At 42.1% G+C, this 19916-nt stretch overlaps 1 protein-coding gene across 14 annotated transcripts in view; it reads right to left on the minus strand.

The window, feature by feature from the left end:
* Nucleotides 1–19916, minus strand: part of Znf532 (zinc finger protein 532) — a 105739-nt gene that overhangs the window by 18967 nt on the left and 66856 nt on the right. For 12 of the 14 annotated variants that reach the window (XM_071602701.1, XM_071602706.1, XM_071602698.1 and 9 more), the window contains 2 exons: nucleotides 15766–15928; nucleotides 11664–11945 (listed from right to left, as the gene is read on the minus strand). The exons of 1 other annotated variant lie outside the window; for it this stretch is intronic. In XM_071602701.1, the coding sequence (XP_071458802.1) occupies nucleotides 11664–11945; nucleotides 15766–15928 (445 nt within the window). The remainder of the gene's footprint in view (nucleotides 1–11663; nucleotides 11946–15765; nucleotides 15929–19916) is intronic. One more of the 14 variants, XM_071602710.1, reaches the window with a different exon arrangement.

Genomic DNA, 19916 nt, shown 5'->3' on the forward strand with positions numbered 1-19916 from the left:
AACATGTATAGACTTTTAACGACAATTTGCATAGCATTTGCATTGTATCAGGTAATCTAGAGATGAATTAAAGTACACAGGAGGATGAATGTCAATTACACACAACCACTGTGCCATTTTACATAAGGGACTTGAGCATCCTGAAATTTTTGGTATGGGGGCAGGGAATAGCAGCAGTTCTGGAACCTACCCCTGTGATACTGAGGGATAACTATATGGGGTTCTAATCACTAGGGTCTGGCTCTTTGGGGGGATTGGGCCCCCCACCTACTCTAGCACTACAAAATAAACAAACAAACAAAAGTAAGCTTATATTAGCTCCTGAAATGCAAGTTATTCTTCAGCATCATCTTCCTGCTAGGGCAGCTTTTACAAGCTCTCCAGCATGGAGAGCTAGTACCCTAAATAGCTTCTCTCTCAGCTGTCAACTGACTTAATTCCTTTACAGCAAACTTCTCCGAGGGCAGGAGAGTAGGAAGGAAGGCGTGTGAGTGTGAAGGTATCACCATTAACCAGGAGAATCTAAAAATAGACTTCACTCCCACCCAGGTCCTGCTCACCTCCCCAGTCCCAACCCAGACAACAGAGCCAGAAAAGAAAGCTCCCTGTCTCTGATGGTGACCAGAGGACCTCTGTTCTGACACCCACTAACAGGCAGGGGCCTCTCCAGTGTACCTCTCCATGTCCTGAAATTCCTCCAGAAACCACTCAAAACCTTTGCCAGGGTCCAAGTCTGGCTATAATCCATTCAGGGCCCAAATACCTTCTAGGTGATCACTAAGAAATAAAATGCAGGCTACTCTAAAATATGTCACGACTTTTCAAGACACCTGCTCCATGCACTTACGATTCCACAGTGCTACTAATCTCAACTGTGACTGGGTCCACTGAAGTGCTGGGTCCCAGCCAGGACTCTGACTTGTACACGCAAACCTGCTACCCACACTGCCACACGCTCACAGGATGGGGGGAGCCAGCTTCCACCTCCACCCGACACTCCACTGAAACCACTGAACGTACAACAGAAGGAAAAACTTGATGGAAAGGTGCACCTGATCGAAAAGACTGAATGAAATGAAAATTAGGCCGTTTTTGAAATGGCAGCTGCTGTGTCATGCAAACACCACTGCTAGGCACAGCACCAGTCCTCTGAGCTCTCAGCCTGAACCCAGTCCTGGAGGGTCCCTGAGCCTCGCTGCCCTGTCCGGTAACAGCATGTACCTCAGGGACTTATTTCAAGGTCCAAAGGAGGTAACAGATAATGCCACCCAGAAAAGTCCTTGATCTATTAGCCCCTGTCACCATCACCATCCCATCTTCAAATTTAGCCACAAGTTACCAAAATCATCAACAGTTAGATCTATGTTTCAATGGTCTTTGAACTAAAAAGTTTCAACATCATTTGACAAGTCATTTAAGTTTTTCATTAAGTCACAAAATAGGACTTGGATAAAACTAGATAAACTATACCATTATAATATCCAATAAAGTAAAAGAAAACCTAATATATATAAATTACTATAATTAACTTTTATTACAACAATGAAATTATGAAATATATAAGAGGCAAGGTCTAAAAATATCTAAAATATGACAATTAAAAATACTGATGAAATACTAATTTTGGTGGCCAAAATTAGCAAGTTTCATAAAGACAGCAGTGATGAACATTTCTAACACAAAGCATTAACAGATGAACTCTAATTTATGTTTTCTTAGCCCTTGGATTTCACATCTGATCCAAATGTAGAATCAAGTAAGAAGCCACACTTTTCCAACAACTGAACAGGAATCAGAATATCCAACTGCTTTTTCTTTTTGCAGTGCTGGGGATGAACCTGGGGCTTTGTGCATTTATACATGCTAGGCAGCACTCTACTAGTGTGCTTTCAGCCTCCGAAGATGCAACTGATTTAAATACATCTCTCCGAAAACCTTGAGTGATCACAAATAAGCTCTGTACCAAAAAAAAAAGATAGGAAAAATGATTTTCCACCTCTTGCTGGAGTAATATGATTTTGGCAGAAAGTAAATATCCCCACAGCTAGAAGATGGCTTAAGAAGGATAAAAATCTCTCATCTTCCCACACTTAGATTAAATAAAAGATCTTTTAGTATTCAGAGTAACACACAACTCACGGCAACAGTAGGAACTATAATGGTAAAAAAAAAAAGAAAATGAAACCATCCGGCTAAACTATGCAAACTAGACGCTATTTTCATAACCTTAATTAACTGTCATCACCAGGATAAAGGAGGAGGATAGAAACAAAAGGAAGGGGTGATACTTTCAGTTTCACAAATTTCACAAAGATTGGGGGAGGAAATTATGCCCTCCAGATAAATATGAGTAGGATCCAGGTGGAGTAGGGGGGTACTTTAAAAAAAATTATGTGCAAAAAATACTGTGCAAGTGCGAGACTCTGCAAAGCCCCACAGTCCACCTGACCCTGACCATGGCTGCCCCGAGCTGGGGAACGCCAGCACCTGCGCACCAATGGCTCCACTAATGCTCCAGGGCTCCTGTTCATTCTCCCCTCTCCTTTTCTGCTACTGCCCTTTTCCTTAATGAACAGCAGGCATTCCAAGTCCCCTGCACCTATAGGAAAAGCAGGAGGTAGGGTCTGTGGCTTTACCTTGAAGGGGTTACAAACTCTTTAGGAACAAAACACCAATGCATCCTAAGACCAGGCATTAAATTATACCAAACAGACTTTGAGCTTAACTGCCCCTCTACTTAATAAAGCTGAAATCTCCTACTTCTACAGAGTTGTCCCTTAAATGCACCACCAGGAGAGAACACTGGGTGGAGTCATGTGAACAATAGCACCTGGGATCAACCCTTCTCAAACATAAACCAGCAAAGGAATATGGCCAAGTCACACAAGAGAGGGCCACAGCAACACGCTGTATTGGCAGACCCCGGTGACAGTTTCCAGCCCTGGCAACACACTGGAATTAGCTTCACAAATGCTAGAGTGGGGCCCAAACAAGGCCAACTAACTGATGTGGAGATTCTAGGGTGTGGCCCTGTGTTCCACACATGACCCTACAGCAGACAGTGACTTCTTCCTGGAAGTTGTTTCCATCCAGAAATCAGATCAACTGTGCAAAGAAGTGCTTTTTATTGGCTTTGGTTAGTTCAAGGAATGACTCTGGGACAGTGACTGGTTTAAAACAGCCCCCTCAGATTGGCTATGGCTCTACTCCATGTTCCGCTGCATAGTAGGTGGTCTCACTTCATTCCTATGTCAGAGACTGGAAGGCCACTTTAGCCCTGGGGTCCTTCCGGTTTCATGTATTTACAGATGGGCATTTGGCCACTGCCTGAATAATTCTAGTGACAGGTGGACAATTCACCCATCCTCGGCTCCAGTTGGCCTGTAATTACCCTGCACCAGACCTCTGAAGACATATTTCAAAACTCCCTTTGACCCCGAGTTCTCCAGTCTTCCAGGCACTGTCTGCAGTCTCTCACCAACCTGGTCACCCTCCCCAAGGCCTAGTTTGTTGGCCTGCACCATCTCGGATTCAGTGAGGCAGCTTGCTGGGGGTGGTTTATGCTACTTGTCATTCCTTCTCCCTCAGGGTACACAGAAGAATACACTCCTCAGTCTCCTTCAATTGGGTTCTCCTATGATTGCTTCTGGCTAATGACATGTGTGGTGCATCACATCAGAGTAAGAGAGGATGAGTATCAGGTATGGTTCTCCAGTGCCCATCTGCCAATTGGGTACCTATGTTCAAAGAGTCAGGTTTAAAGAAATAGTCTTGACCACTGAGTTTCTAGTGGAAGAGCTGGCTCCCCCAGAGAAAAGCTCAAACCATGGCAACCCCAGCATGAGCAAACTTTTATTGTATAAATCAATGGGCTTCGGAGGATTATACTGCCACTTAGACTAAGCCAGGGGTTCTGAAAGTACAGTCCCAAGTGTAGCATCACCCGTCACGTGGAACTCACAGGAAGGCAAATGATTAGGTTCCAACCCAGACCTGCTGAATCACAAACTCTGGGGGTGGTGACAATCAGGAGTTTAACAAGCTCCAGGGGATTTGGAGGTATGTTCAAGTTCTGAGAAGCAATGACTAGGTGACAGTGCCAAATCAGGAAAGGGTACTGGCCTCCTGGATATGATGCCATCTCTGCAGCTGCAAAAAAAAGATGGGCAGTGTCGACAAGACACAAACAAAGACAAAACGTTTTCTCACATAACTTAGCTAAGTCACATCTACCTCACATAATATCTGTGTGCTTGGCTTTTCTTTAGTGAAAAGCTCTTGATCAAATTAACAACTATCTTGCAAAATCCCTCCCAGCTCCATTCCCTATCACACTGCTCATAGAAAGCTTAGGCAGAATCTGATCCCGGGTGGAAGCTCTCTCCGGCACAGCTTCCACGATCAGCTGTGTATTCAACACTCCATTCAGCCCCTTTTGCACTGTGCTAGGCAGACTAATATCCAGGGAGAAAGTCTGTCGAAAGTTTTGCTGACTCCAACTTTCTGGCTGTGGGGTCATTCTATCGATCACCTCTGAGAAGCAAATAAGATTAATTAGATGTTCTTAGTCTCCATCACATTCTTTTCCCCAGTGCTCAGGCAGGACCCAACTACTTTATAATTCTGCGTCCCCCACAGTCAGGCAGACTTTGTACTCTTGTGAATCCACGGGAACTCCTCGTATTAGATGAGCAGACTATTCGGGTAGACCTCATGTTCCATGACATACCTATCTGCAAGCTCCTTTGCCCCCTGTGACGATGGAGAAGTGGACATCCTTACACCAGCTAGACCACTTGTCAGGGCCTTGGCTCTCTTTCTAGGCATCTGCCCCTTATGAACACTGGTTCTATTTAAAGAAGCAAGTGGAGTTGTGCAGTTTTTTCTGTCTCTTATCAACTGTGAATGTCACATCATTTCCCTCAACAACAGTCCATGTTTGTCCTGCCCCTTCAGTTCACAAAACATGTCCATCAAATATTCCTTCCAGTAGCTTACTCTAATTATAACTGAAAGCATCTGATAAGAGCCTACAAATTGCCAGATATATCACTGCCTCACACTACATAACTGGGAAGTCACTTTGAGGCTTATTACCTTTTCCACCCACACGGTTTCCCCAGTTACAACTTCCCATGCTCAGCAGGAATCAAAATATAAATCTAGTCTCTTAAAATTGTGTTTGCTACCAGGAATGATAGTGTAACCCCAGTGTCTTGGGAAGCTGAGGCAGGAGGATCACAAGTTCAAGGCCAGCCTGGGTAATTTAGTGAGATTCTATCTCAAAATAAAAAGGCCTGGGGTCACAGTCCAAAGGGACAACATCCCCTGGGTTCTATCCCTGCAAAAAGAACTAGATTTGGGGAAAAAAAAAAAAAAAGTTTACTATCATTCTCAATTGAAGGATCTCTGGGCTCCCAAAAGAAATGGATGACTGTAGGGCTGGGGAAGGGAAAATAACAAATGAGCCATGCACACACTGTGACACCAGAGAGATGTCCTACAAAGGGGTTTGTCAAGAAGTCATGGGAGCTGGAAAAGGAAAACCCTCTGGTCATTTCTGGGGCCATTTGAGCAAAAGTATAAAGAACAAAAGCAATGGATTCTGTGTCACTGGGGAAAATAATTATTTATAAGTCTATACAGCTCTTAATAAAAACTGAGCTCATCCTTACAACAGAGTTTCAACGAATAAACACAGAAGCAGGGATGGAAGCAGAAAGTGACCAGGAGGCAAACACCAATGGTCACTGTGGAGGGTGGATGTTCAAAGCAGCAGGTGAGAGAATGATGAGAAACGGTTATGTTCTGCAGAGTCTCAAAGTATCTCCCCACACAGTACTTATTAATAGCAATTTTCAGAGAGAAACCTGTTAGAAACCACCACTACCAAGTGTTCAGGAGCTGAGTCATGAGTCACCAGGCACAGCTAGTCAGACTGCACTGAGAAGGGACAGCACTATTTCTGTGATATCCCAACCAAAACAGACAGCTAGAACTAGTCACGAGAAACGGCAGACAAATCCAATGGCAGGGCATATATCCAATAACTATCATGCTCAAGCGCCCACATTGTTGAGAGATGAGGAAGAAAACTGTCATGGAGGAGACTCAGGAGACAGGCAGCTGAATGCAAAACTGCATCCTAGGCTGGATCCCAGATAGGAAGAGGAACAACTGGTCAAAGTGGAATGAGGTCTTGAGTTTTGTTAATAGTACCTACTGATGTTCAAGGTAGCTGCTGCGCTGTGAGTATGTAAGGCGTCAGCAGCAGGAAAGCTGGGTGACAGCTCTACGTACAGAAGCCATTCACTATCTCTGCAATTTTTTCTGAGTCTAAAATCACCCCAAAATGAAAAGATTTAAAAATACATTTACATGATGTGAATTTAGAAAGTCTAAACCATTTGTCCTGAAGAGCTTCTTTCATGGAAAATTTAATTTTTTAAAATGTTAGCCTTTGGAGAGGAAATACATAGAGAAAGTGGCTACCTCCTAAGACATTTGATCTTGCGGTTTAAAGGATGCTTCTTGTTGAGTATTATTATTTCTACTCTAGAACCATGTAGAATGAAGCTGAACAGGTACTTTCTTATAAAGTCACTGCAGGTTATGGTGCCAGAACTCAAACCCAAGTCTGTCCGGCTCCAGAACCCCAGGCTGCTCCCAAGTTACAACACAAAATTGATCCACATCCACACGAGGAAGAACCTCAAAAGGTGGTAAGATTCCTCTGGTTGCATCTGAGCTCCATAATTCAGTACATGCCACTCTGCTTTAGACTCTTCCGATGAACAAGTTTAGGAATAGTTTCTTCATGAATAGGGGTGGGGTGACCAGGCGGTGAATGAGAAAAGGACTACAATTATCAGATTTCACAAATACAAGTAATTTTTACTTTTTTATTTTACTACCAGCACCGATAATTGCAGAAAGTTTGATCTATCTATAAGAATGATTTCAGATATTATTTCTTCCGGAGGATCTTAATTTGAGGTTTCTGGAAAGGGTTAATGGTTTGGTGAGTTCATCAAGTTAACGACACAGATGAGCCCATTTTATGGCTGAGAGCAGAGATTTCAAATTTGAAAGAATTTCTGTAGTTAGTAAAATGATCAGATGTCTGAACCTAGCCCTCTGCTGGCATGGGCATGGACTTGTGGCTCAAACAGAGCCCCTTCCCGTGGATGCCTGCGACAATCCACAGAAAACTGCTTTCAATTTTGTGTCCCTGCAGGGGCTCCTTCAGCAAGCACAATGCTGTAAGCCAGAGAGGGCATGGTAATAAAACAGACTCAGAGGCTGCCTGCCAGAGCTCATCACTAAAAAGAACACCTGAACCTGGCCACCACAACAGAGGATAACACCAGCTTCACTAAGTGATCCATTTTATTAGTGGTTTTAAGAAATTTCTGTAACCATAACTATTTTAAATGCTCATGTTTTATATATTTTTCTTTTTAAAATGCTAAAGTAATAATTCATCAAGTTATAGGTTTTTAAAATTACACCTTTAGTAAATGTATCTGGCTTATTGTCAAAAAATGTGTTTTGACACGATATCATATTACAACAAATTCCTGGAAAAAATTTTGAACCACTGAAAGCGGTACCCGGTTAGTAGTCTGAAAATGCCTTAGAGATACAGAGAAGCTAGTCACTGAATATTTTTTAAAATATTAAAGACAAAGTTACAGAATATTTTCCTGTAATAAGTGAAGCTCTATACAAAATATCTTTTAGTAAAGATTTCTTGGTTGGGAACTGAGAAGAGGAAGATGGTCAAAAGCAACCAATGAAACCAAAAAAGCCAATGAGAAGCAATGATTTATCTTAACATAAAACTTTAACTTACACCAGTTGGGCTTAACCTTAAATCTTTTCTCCAAGCTATGCCCAAGTAATAATCATACTTAATAGTAGAAATAACAGTGTATTATGGTTAGCAGAAAATGTCTAGATTATTCCAAATTATTCTATACACATATTTATTTTTAAGTCATTATTATGGTATTGAAATCACGTACATCTTCACAGTTCATTGGTTCAGAACATTTTACATACTTACCCTGATATATAGTAATATTTTATCAGCTAATCCAATAAATATTATGAGCTCCTGAGACCTTCAGCCAAATAGAGTTTTCAATGTCCTACATGTGTACAGCATAGTTCATGTTCACATCTAACCTTAAAGGACTGGAGGATGCTCACCACCTGACATATAGATCTTTCTAGGTCCCTACAACACTAGAAACTGGGAGGTCACTGAAGCCCATGGAACTGCCATTCTAAAGAGGAAGGTAAGCCCAGGGATTAGATGTTTGCCAAATCAGAACACAATCTAGATACTTTAATTCAAAAAAATTTTTTTTCAACTTACTACAACGTAGGTGCTATCTAACAACTGAAGAAAGGAGGGAAACACAAAGTCTAATGAGAGAAAGAGATAACGGACGTGCTTTGTCCAGTCTGTTCTGATAAGGGAAGTGTTGTCATGGAAACATCCAGGCAACTGGTTTCATTGGTTGCTTTTGACCATCTTCCACTTCCCATTCAGTCTTGGGACCTGCGAGGAATTTCCAGCTGAGGTTGCGGTCCATACTGAGACCTAAAGGACTAAGAAGTTAGCCACCAGAGAGGTTTGATCTTTCAAATTAATGAAACATCACCTGAGAAGCTCTACAGGCCCATGAGCAAATGTTGCTAGAAACACTGAAGGTAGTTTGGGAAGGGTGCACCATATGAAGACACGGCTAGAGGAGGGTGGAAAAATCAGACCTAGTACACCATGTTAGGCAGGCTAGACTCTTCTAGGGTGATGGCAATACAACATTTTATGTAACAACATGACATAATCAGATCTGTACCTCAGAAAATACTCACTGCCTACAGTGACAGTAATAATCCAGGCAAGAACTGATAAAAGAGGTAGTGGCTATGAGAACAGATAAATGGCTGGAGAAAAGGGTACCTAAGAGATGGCTGGGAGCTTTGAAGAAAGGAGGAATCAATCACCAAACCAGTAAGATACAAGGCTCTTGTGAAAGCTGGGGGTAGGTGAATAGGTGGGTTCTCTGTTGGAGAGCTTCCAGGTAGTTTCTGTGAGTTATGCAAGAGGTTATAACACTTCCTAAGTAGTCGGATTTGAAAACTGGAATTCATGCAAGAAACCACAGCTGGAGACACAGATTTGGATGGTCGAGGTAGAGATGAAGCTGAATTTCCCAGAGGAGTTAAAAAGTTCCTAGGACAGAAGCGTGGTGGGTGTTCCAGCAACTGTGAGAAAACCCAAGAGAGTAGAATTCAATAAGGGCAGAAAATGAGTTTTTGAAAGAGCTGCCCATCATGTGAAACACAAGTCAACAGAAATAAGGACTGGAACGTGTCCAGTGGACTCGAGGAGGAGATCTGAGCAAGATGGGTTGGGCGACACGGTGGCGTTGACACACACAGGTGTGACGGCGCATTCCACAGAAAGGGAAGGAAGCTTGGCGCCTTGCAGGAGGTCTGAGACGGCACAGGCAACTGGAGGCTTGGTGTTTAGAGGGAAGAGAGGGGTGTTCTGTCAGAAAGAAGAAAAGAACTGGAGTAGACATGAGTGTGCTTGCAGGGGTTCTAGTTGGACACAGGGGTGCAGAACGTGAGCCCTGGTGTGACACATGACACTCTGCGTTTGCACCCAAAGACAGACAGATCTCTCCTTCCCCCTCTACTGTCCCTTTGCTCTTTCAGGATTGGAACTGCAAATTAATGTGATGTTCCTCGTTCTGAAAGGCAGGCTCCCCAGCCCTCTGGAGGCCAACCCCACCTGTTCCCCTCTGCAGACCCGCACACCCAGCCCAAGTGCTCCCAAGTGCTCCACGGAACACGCATACACGTGGGTACACCCCAGGCGAACTCCATGGTTTCAGCGAATGCCAACTTTCACCTCTCTTTGCCAGAGCCATCTCCTCATCTTATTTTCTAGATCTGGCAACTATTAGATGTGCAAGAGAAGGTTTCTTTGGTTTTGTTCTTGTTTTTGTTTGTAATAAAAAGAAAGAATTTGGAAATGTTACACACTTGACAGAACATGTACAAGCAGTGAAAGCACTGAACCACAAGTAAATATTAAGGTTGCTCCTGTTTTAACACTGATGAAATCCAACTTGGGCACCAAGTGAAGAAGATCTCCCTGACTCACCACAGCAGGCTCTAGAGAGTCACAGTGGGGCACTGACAGAGGGTGGGCAGGAACTGCTCCAAAAGAACCACCCAGTATGTACAATGAATGTGTAAGGTTCTACATTAGGGAAGCCTCAAATCAAGACAATTAAATAAGTGATGTGCCACTAAAGCCAAATATATGCCATAAGTAATATTTTTAATATGATAGAGCTACTATAGTTAGAACACATACAATAAAAACACTTCTTTGCAATCTTCGATCACTGTGAGGTTCAATGGCATTATCCCACTTGAATGATTAACAAGGTAACATGTTAGTTAACTTCCTTAGTAGCTCAAATAAATATAAATAAATTAGATCAATAAATGTAATTAACACATAATATAACAAACTTTAAGGAACTATTACAAATTAACTCCCATGTACTCTTGACACAGTATTGTTGTTCTACTGCTAAAGCAACTTTCTTCAAAAATATTATGTATCTGAACCCACTAACCAATTTTAGTGTCCCTAAAGATGGGATAAGATGGTATTATGTTCCTTATGACATGATACAAAAAGAATACACCACCTATAACATATTCTTACCTAAAAACCTCAACCTGGATCTAATCATAATTCTCAGTTATGGGATAAAGAGGAACAAGTTAACCAGTGTAAAAAAGAAGCAATTACCCCAAACCAGTAATGTGAGGGATAATCTAAGGAACAAATAACCCAATTTTTCCAACAAGTCAATGGCACATTAAAAATAAAAATAAAGCAGGATTGCTTAAAGAGATTTAAATTATACAACAGCCAAATGCAATATGCAGAGTTTCTGAATCCTGACCAGACAATCAGAAAATGTGAGCACAGTCTACTATCAATATGTAAGTACAGTATTAGATGACACTGAAGATAACTGCTGATTTTCATTAGGTCTAACAAGGGGTGTTTTAAAAATTTCTTATCAGTTGGAGATAAATACTAATCATTTTAAAAAAAAAAAAGAAAGAAAGAATGTGAGTATTGCGACTCCGATTTTTCAAGATTTTGAGTTGCAGGACTTCTCCTAGGAGTCAGGGATGAGGGTTTCTCTTCCCACTACAAAGGAAGAACCATGTCAAGTCACACGCACGCCACCAGCGGTTCTCAGCACGTCCACTGCCTGCCTTCCTCCTCTCCCTGGTCGGTCACAGAGCTGAGAGGTAAATCCAGATGCCTGTGACTCTGGTTTACCTGGTTCAGCTTCCTCAGCTGTAAACACGACGTAGTGCACAACTTACTCCTCGTCTTGGGGTGTGCAAGTGAAGGCAGTTAGCAAAAATCACAGAATGAGCCTGGGAGGATTTGAAAATGTCCATTTTACAGATAAAAGAACCGAGGCACAGAGACATGGAGTGATTTTCAAGGTCACGCTACAAATTGCTGACAGAGCCAAGCCAAGAACTGGGTCTTGGAAGGTCGCCAGCTGGCGCTCCTCCTTGCGCTCTTCCCTCTCACTGACCTTCCCGTGTTCCTTCCTCATGTGGGAGATGTACACATCCCTCTGCGTGAACAGGCGGTCACACTCCCAGCACGTCCACCCGGGACTGGCCACTTTCTTGCTTTCCATTGACTTTTTCACAGGAGATGGAGATTTCTTTTCCGATTTCTCTTTCCCATTCATGGACTTGGTGTCCTCTTTGTTCTGGTTTGCTGAATTTTGAGTTGCAGGCTTAATGCTCAAAGGCAAGTTTATGCCCAAGTTTGGAGGCCCTTCAATGCTTTTCAATGTTCCATGCATAGACTGCATTATAAAAAGAAAAGAAATATCATCACAAATCACACTACCAAAGGAAAACACGTGTGTAGACTACTGCCAATGCTTTACAGACACTTCAGCGGGATTTTATATTCATTCAGAAATACCTCCTAATATATAAAGGAGCAAACCTGAGCTAAAAAGACACATTTTAAAAATGTTTATAAAGGAGCATTACCTTTTATGGTTATTGTAAGTTATATATTTCTACTTCAAGGAATTTTTAAAAGTTTACATATCTGTGCCATTTTAAAACTCTTTAGAGATAGACCTCTGAAATGAATCAAATTAATCCTGGTACTCTGTCCTCCTCCATGTTCCAGAGTAAGTCCTTCCTACCACAGACTATTTCTACAGAGCATTTTACTTCCCTTTCTGCAGAAACGTTTAAACAGGCTAATATACCAATATGCATCCACAAGCTTCAGCTCAGCTTGAACCTACACCGGAGAGCTAAAGTTAATAGGAACCTTTCTCATCTTTCCCGTTTTTCGCATTCTTGAGATATTTGCAGGTTGGGTTTTTGCTGGGTTTTCCGGGTACCTATCCTGATCCATCCCTTATTACTAATAGCACCCAGATTTGCAAACTGTACATGGTTGTACTCAAAAAGCCTTTTGAAGTCACATAGTTTATTAACATAATAGCAAAATAATCGTCTTAACTCACAGGATTTCAAATGTGAGTTAGGTAAAATTAGTGCAATTTGATCTATAGACCAGCTCACTTTAGTTTTCATGTCTGCTCTGAAGACATGGAGTCCAGAGAGAAAAGGAAACAAATCTGAATCTCAGATACAATCTCTTCAGGAGGACTTCCTCTTCCCATCAGGACTTGGGCAAGCACCTCTCCACTCCTGAACCTCTTGGTTACAGAGACTGGCAGTGTGGAAGTGCTCCATGCTCCTCAGCAAGTGTGCATTGAAGACGCCATTCCTTCTACCTGCTCCAGAACACTCTCAAGGGAAGGTCTTCTCTAAATAGCACCAAGAAGTGGCCTCCTTTATCTAGCACCATCTTTCCCCAGGAGGAAAAGGGGTTCTACTGACTTCCTCATCAGCAGAGGTTACAAGGTTTACTCCCCAACAGACAGCCAGTCTAAGGGTGGCAGAGAAGGTCTACTCACGCTCCTCTGGGAGACAAGGTTTCCAGCAGACACAAACCACTCCTGCTGCTTCCCACCATGTGAGCAGAAGGTTTGTGTATCTGAATGGCTGTTTTCAAATCAGATTCTGATTTTTTACCTTTCTTAAGCATTTTAAACCCAAAGAAACAAAACTCAAAACCTTCTAAAAAAGGTTTTCCTGAGTTCTTAGGCAAATACATTTTTACTAACTGAAAAGCTGAAGAGAGGGTAAAGTAATAAAATAACATCAAAACCAAAATGTCTTTTTTTTTTTTTTTTTTAACAATACTGGGGTTTGAACCTAGGAGTGCTCTGCCATTGAACTACACCCCTGGACCTTTTTATTTTGAGACAATCTAACTAAGTTGCTGAGGCTGGCCTCAAATTTGCATTCCTCTTGCCTCAGCCTGCCTCGTAACTGGGATTATAGAAATGTACCACCACACCCAGCACAAATGTCTTTTTTTAATAAAAGAAATTCACCTTGTGATGGAGGTGTTGTTCAGTGGTAGAGCATTTGCCTAGTATGTGCAGGGTCCTGGATTTGATCTCCAGGACCTCAAAAAAAAAAAAAAAAAAAGCAAAGAAAAGAAAGAACTATAATTTAATTCCTTTAGAATTGATTTTTTCTTTGCTCTTATAACAAAAAAATAACTTGAATGACTGTAACAAAAAGATTACTTCAAATGTGAATGTCAACATGAAGTTGACTACAAAGTCAATGAATCTATATTTGTTAGAACAAAGAAATAATAAACAGGGTGCAGTGGCACATGTCTGTAATCCCAGCTACTCGGGGGGGCGGAGGTAGGAGGATGACAAGTGTGAGGCCAGCCTGGACAACTTAGCAAGACCCTGTTTCAAAATAAAATATAAAAGGTGCTGGGAATGTAGCTCTGTAGCAGAGTACCCCTGGATTCAATCAAAGAGGGAAAAAAGGAAAGGCAGGAAGAAATGAAGGGAGGGAGGGAGGGAACAAACAGGGTCAAGTTGGGCAAATAAAGAGTCACCTATAAATGAGTGTATGGAATGTCCCCATCCACTTCTTCTTTCCTTCCTCACAGACACCAGGCAAAGTAATGAATGACACAGCAAAACCTAGACATGTCATCTTAAAAAGCAGGGCACCCCTACAACTTTATCTTTACCCCAAACATAGACATGCAGAACATTTTAAGATGCACTGAATATACTTGAGAACATCAGTGAACATTCCCACTGGTTTCGTTTCATGCACTCTTGTAAAGGTTTAGATTTTTTTTTTTTTTAAATCCTGTCCTTGTGGCCATAGGCCTTTACCACCCCTCTCAGTCTCTACTCCTTGGAACCTCATCCACCTCCAAACCTGCTATTAACACAAAGAAGACCCTAACCAAAAAGCCCACAGCCCCACCTGCAGATGCAAAGACAGTCCCAGACAGCAGATCGCTGAGAAAACTCCTCGGAGGCAATGTGTCTCCTCTTTTTCTCTCTCTTTTCTTTCTTTGATTGGTCTCATACATGGTTTATTAAAATATTTTGATCTAATTTCAATGACCCCATGTTTTTATCAGTAGCTTCTATTTTCCTGTCTTTGTTAGTATTTATTGTTGGAACATTCTTTTATAATGTGTAAAATATCTTAAAAGGATTGTATTGGACTCCCACATACTTCTCGTGCATTTTACTCACAACAGTAAAACCGCCACAACTACCTACACCTGCCTGCAGGAGCAGTCTCTCCAAGGCACTGTGTGGATTGCTGGTAGAAGTTGACTCTGTATAAACTCACACACGATCAAGACGGGGATCTGCAAGGACTCGCAGTCCATTCACTGAACTGATACAAGACTAGAATAATTTACAGACTTTATTTACTCTCTAACTGACTTTTTATTTTTGGTATTTTAAAAAGAAAACAACTAAAAGAAAAGAAATTGAGTTTATGATGGCATTGGATAGTGCCACTGGGTAGCACTTCCTAGGTGCACACGGAGTGAGCTGCCACCCACCATGGTGACGGCCAAGCAACGAAGGTGAAGCACAGCCTCAGAGACTTAGAAGGCTGAAAACAGATCTCAGTGCCCTTTTGGGAAATAGAGAGCAGATAATCCAACAGAATATTTATTTACTTCATTAGTTGAACTCCTAATAGGTGCCAGGTACCTGCTACATCCTGAGTCAATTCACATGCAATTTTTATTTGGGGGGCGTGGAGAGGACAAAAAGACCCAAGAACATCAAATAGGAAGCAAACTTCTTAAATGCTTAAAACTTGAGTGCTTAAACAATTTCAAGGGGAAACATTCATTTATCTAAATATACCAATATTTGAATGAAGTGATATAATTCATCAGAGCCCCTATTTCTAAATCTCATACAACACAGAGATCTCAAAACTGTAAACTTCACAGTCATCATTTTATAGACATAAAGAGGAAAACTAATACTTTAACATTCTTATTATTCTTTTAAAATCAAGGCACATTTGCTCCTTTTCATGATTTTTATGGCGGGCAGATCAGGACTCAGTGAAGTGGACACACGATGACGGCATGTAGGTTACTCATGACAATGACCAGCATCCATCCCTTCCCTGGACAGTGCAACATGCTTTACAGCAATCTGCAGTTCAGCTGGGGCTGATGACCAAAGCAAGAATCTGCAATTCACTTAGAGGAGAGGAGAGATGCTCACACACCTTGATATGATCCATCATAAGTTGCTTCTGTGCATATAAAAGAGAACAGTCTGGACACTTGAAAACAGACACCTTCTGGTTTTCAATGTGCTGGTCAAAGTGGCGGTACAGCAAGGTTTGCAGGGTGAACACAGTGTCGCACATGGAACACTTATAGATTATTCTAAAATAGAAGAAGCGCAGCAAAATAAGGTCAGTCAACCTCATCGCTCAAGTCAAAGGAGCTGCTACTTGACATCTGAAGAACTCAGGAGGCAGAAGCACACATACAAACACAATTAAAAGAACATTTTAGCTTTGAAACAAACTTTTCAAGACAACTGGCATCACTCAATCACAGATCTTAACATTTGAGTAAAGATGTATTTGCTACATTTGTTTATAAGTGTAAATTAGTGGCTATTTTACTACTCACAAATCTACAGCTGACATGCAAAAAAGCATTCTTTTTTTTTTCTTTTCTTTTTTTTAAGGTACTTTTTAGTATCAGACAGGGCAATAATACAGCTCAAAGGTAGTACCCTGGCTTGGAAAACAGTTTAATCAAGAGTTAAGCAGCCCACTCAATTCTAATGCCAGAATGAATCGTTACTTGTTACAAGTTTTTAAGTCAGCAGTAATTTTACACTTAAGTGTGAACATTTCTATACCAGTTCTTAACACAGGAAACCCTATGCCAGTAAACAACTATACACTGAGACAAGAAGACAAAAAAGGAAACCCAGGGCTGGGCATGTAGCTCTGTGGTAGAGCACTTGTCTAGCATGTATGAGGACCTGGCTTCTGCAAATAAAGAAAAAAAAGAAAAGAAAATTAAAAAAGAAAACCTTGGCCACTGCAACCATTTCCACATCTGCCACATTACACCCAGTTCATGCAGCAGACTGAGTCTTCTGCACAGAATCCTTTCTACCTGTCCACATGCTTCACTCAAACTTGGGCAAGACAGGCCACCCCATCCTCCACCTCAACTGACCAGGAACTCCAGCCACAGTAGATCATCCCTTCTGGGTGACTGCTGTGGGTCATCCCGGCCCTCAGAGGAGGCCCTGTGGGAATCTGCTTGTCCTCCAAAGAATGTGCGAACAGGGTACAAAAAAAATCTAGGGAGCAGCTTGGGAAAATGTCAGAGGAAAACTGGTGAACGTAAAGGCCAGGGAGGAGGGAGGAGCGAGGAGCAAGGCCAAGGCCGCTGCAGAGCTAGAGGAAGGAATGCCCCCTAAGGCCACTCAGGGTCCTTCTTAACACAATGCTTCTCAAGATAGCTTCACACTTCACTGAGCAGTGTGCTGCCAAAACAATTACAGATTTTACTTTTTTCTACATAAGATTTTAAAATTTAATTGGAGTGGCATATGCTTTCCCAAAGTCCTGCCTGATGTTTTCCCTTCCACCTCTGACTGGGAGTGGGGGGTGAAGACCAGAAGAGACCAGAGGATTTGTAAGACCTTAAATACAGCCCAATAATGATGTAACTGTCACAAGTGTGACGAGAATTATCTCTTTACTGATGGAATCACTCAGGACTGTGACAGCCCCAATGTTCAATGAGATAAGTGCTTAAATGCAGCAACTACATGGAGATCTTTTTTAAAAACTATATTGTAGTATGTCAGAATACATTCTACTGCCATGTATAATGAAAAAGAATAAGAAAATAAAACTTTAAAAAGATATCACATACATATACCAATGATATAGAGAGATTTTCACAAAAAGTAAAATAAAAAACACTAGATAACAAGACAGTTATATGATCACATTTTTTTAAAGGTGTAGAAAATAGAAGGCATATAATTATCATCATCTCTGTTGGGTGACAGCATATGTGTTCTTTTTACTGTTCTGCTTTGCTTGTTCATATTTCCTCCCCCCCCCCCCGCCCCCTGTAATTAAGATATAACCATTAAAAGAAGAAGAGCTTCAAGAAAAGAACTAAAACTTATCAGCTGGACTGAGAATTTTCTCAGGATTCTATTCTCCCATTTTCAGAAATAACTGCTTCATGAAAAGCAGCACCGCTCTCAGGTTACTCGCTCCACATTCCTTTGGGGAGGGTTGGTCTGTTCCGTTGTTGTTTCATACTTACTAACAGGGAAAGTATAAAATGAGGTCATTCACTTAGCATATTTCTGAGTCACCTGAGGATCAAGTGGTCAGGATGGTACTGGAATACCTCCCACAAAATACTACAGAGCACAGAGAGAGATGTGGTGACATGGCAGTGGAGGGGCCGGGAGACGGGGAAGGCCACATCACCACTAAGGAGCAGGACAGGTGAACGTGGCCTGCGCAGGCGAGCACAGAATCCCTTCTGAGGCATTCCTGCAAGAGTGCACGCCCTGGGCCAGCTGTGAGAAAACAGCCAAGGGCCGGCGGGTCATCCCCAGGACAACAGGCAGGACTGTGATCCCTTTTGGATGGCCATGGCATGGGGCCAGTAGGAGGGTATCTGAGCAACTATTCCAGATGGAGGCCGGGGAAGAAACAGGACAACTAAATCCAAAGGGCGTACCCAGATTAGGATCTTGGACATGAAAAGAAAAATACACCGACGGCCATCTAAGAACTGGAAGACACTGTAATCAACACCTGCTTCCTGAGAGCGGCTTGTGAAAAGGGCTGACATGAGTGTCCTTTCCAGGGGGGGAATAGAACACAAAGAAGCATTTAGGTCATGATGCCCAACCTCCTAAACATGAGGGGTGACAGGATACGAGAACAATGGGAAGGACCAAATACTGTAAATGAAAATAACCAAGGAACCTGGGTGAAGGGGATGCGTAAGTTCTAGTAAATGCTCCCCACGCTGTTGCAGGACTGAGACTATTACCAACTGCTGCTAACATTTAGAAAAATAAATAAAGGTACCACAAAGCTCACAGGCATGATTTTTAGGGATGGACCATAAAGATGGAGCCAACTTTCCAACAATAACCAAGAAGACCCAGGGAGACAGTGTGCCAGGCAAGGGTGGGAGAGGCTTTCAGACAGGGAAGGTCTCCTTGGTGCTAAGGGAACTCTGCACCTGCGCAGCATGAGGGGACAGAGAGAACCCTGGTGTGACGGGTCCCCAGAGTGAAAGGGGGGGTGCTACTGAGTTGTGAAGAGCTTGGGAAGCCAACCGTAAAATTAATCCCGTGTGTAAGCCATGCAAATGGCAGGATTAACTATACCATAACACAGAGGGGAGGAAAGGGGAGAAGAGGAGAGAAGAAAGGGAGGCAGAGGGCGGAAAAGAAAAGAACAGAAAGCTAAACCCAAATGTTCTCTTTCAGGTCAAATTTACAATAGCCAAAACTCCCCGGAACACTGTGTTACACTTGAACTAGGTGTAAAGACATAAATGCATAAAGGACTCTAAGCCTTGAAACTGTTGCCATAAACCCCACATTACCATTGACTGATCCCACCAGATGGGAAGTGCACATCACACACCTAACCCCCATACCCAGGCTAGGTGGATTTACACTCATGCCAGTTCCCAGGTGGCATGCTGACACTTAGATTAGATAGTTTGCTTTATGTTAAATAAACCCAGGGCCATGGTTCAAATTCAGCTGTTTCTGAGACCTGCGTAGTCCTCTACCATGCTGATATCCTAACCTGACATGTCTTTATGTCTTAGGAACTTGGTAAAAATTCTGTCTCTTACATAATTCTAAACTTTGGAGTTCTCATTTCTCCACTGATATACATTTAGAAATAGCAAATAAAAGGAAAGCACAGCAAAAGAAACTGCAGTTAATCAGATGTCAAGGAAAAATTAAAAGACAACATTTTATCCCTACAAAACACAGAGGTCAACACTGAAAATGCTTCTTGAATAATCCAGAGAAGATTAAGGGGTGTCCAAAGGTTCCTTTTAGAAAACAGAGACATACACCTGCCCATAAACTGAAAAGCAAGAAGCAACAGGCTTCCAGCAGTCCTGGCACTCAGTGAACATTGTGCAAGTGTGGTGAGGTCAAAATCCTGCAGGAAGGGGATGGAGGCGAAGGAAGGGGGCATGGGGTTGGAAAGACAGTGGAATGTGATGGTTATCATTACCCTAAGTACATGTATGAAGCCACAAAGAATGTGACTCTACTTTGTGTACAACCAGAGATAAAAAAAAAAAAAAATTGTGCTCTATACATGTAATATGTATT

Source organism: Marmota flaviventris, chromosome 16, assembly GCF_047511675.1.
Source record: "Marmota flaviventris isolate mMarFla1 chromosome 16, mMarFla1.hap1, whole genome shotgun sequence".
NCBI lineage: Eukaryota > Metazoa > Chordata > Mammalia > Rodentia > Sciuridae > Marmota > Marmota flaviventris.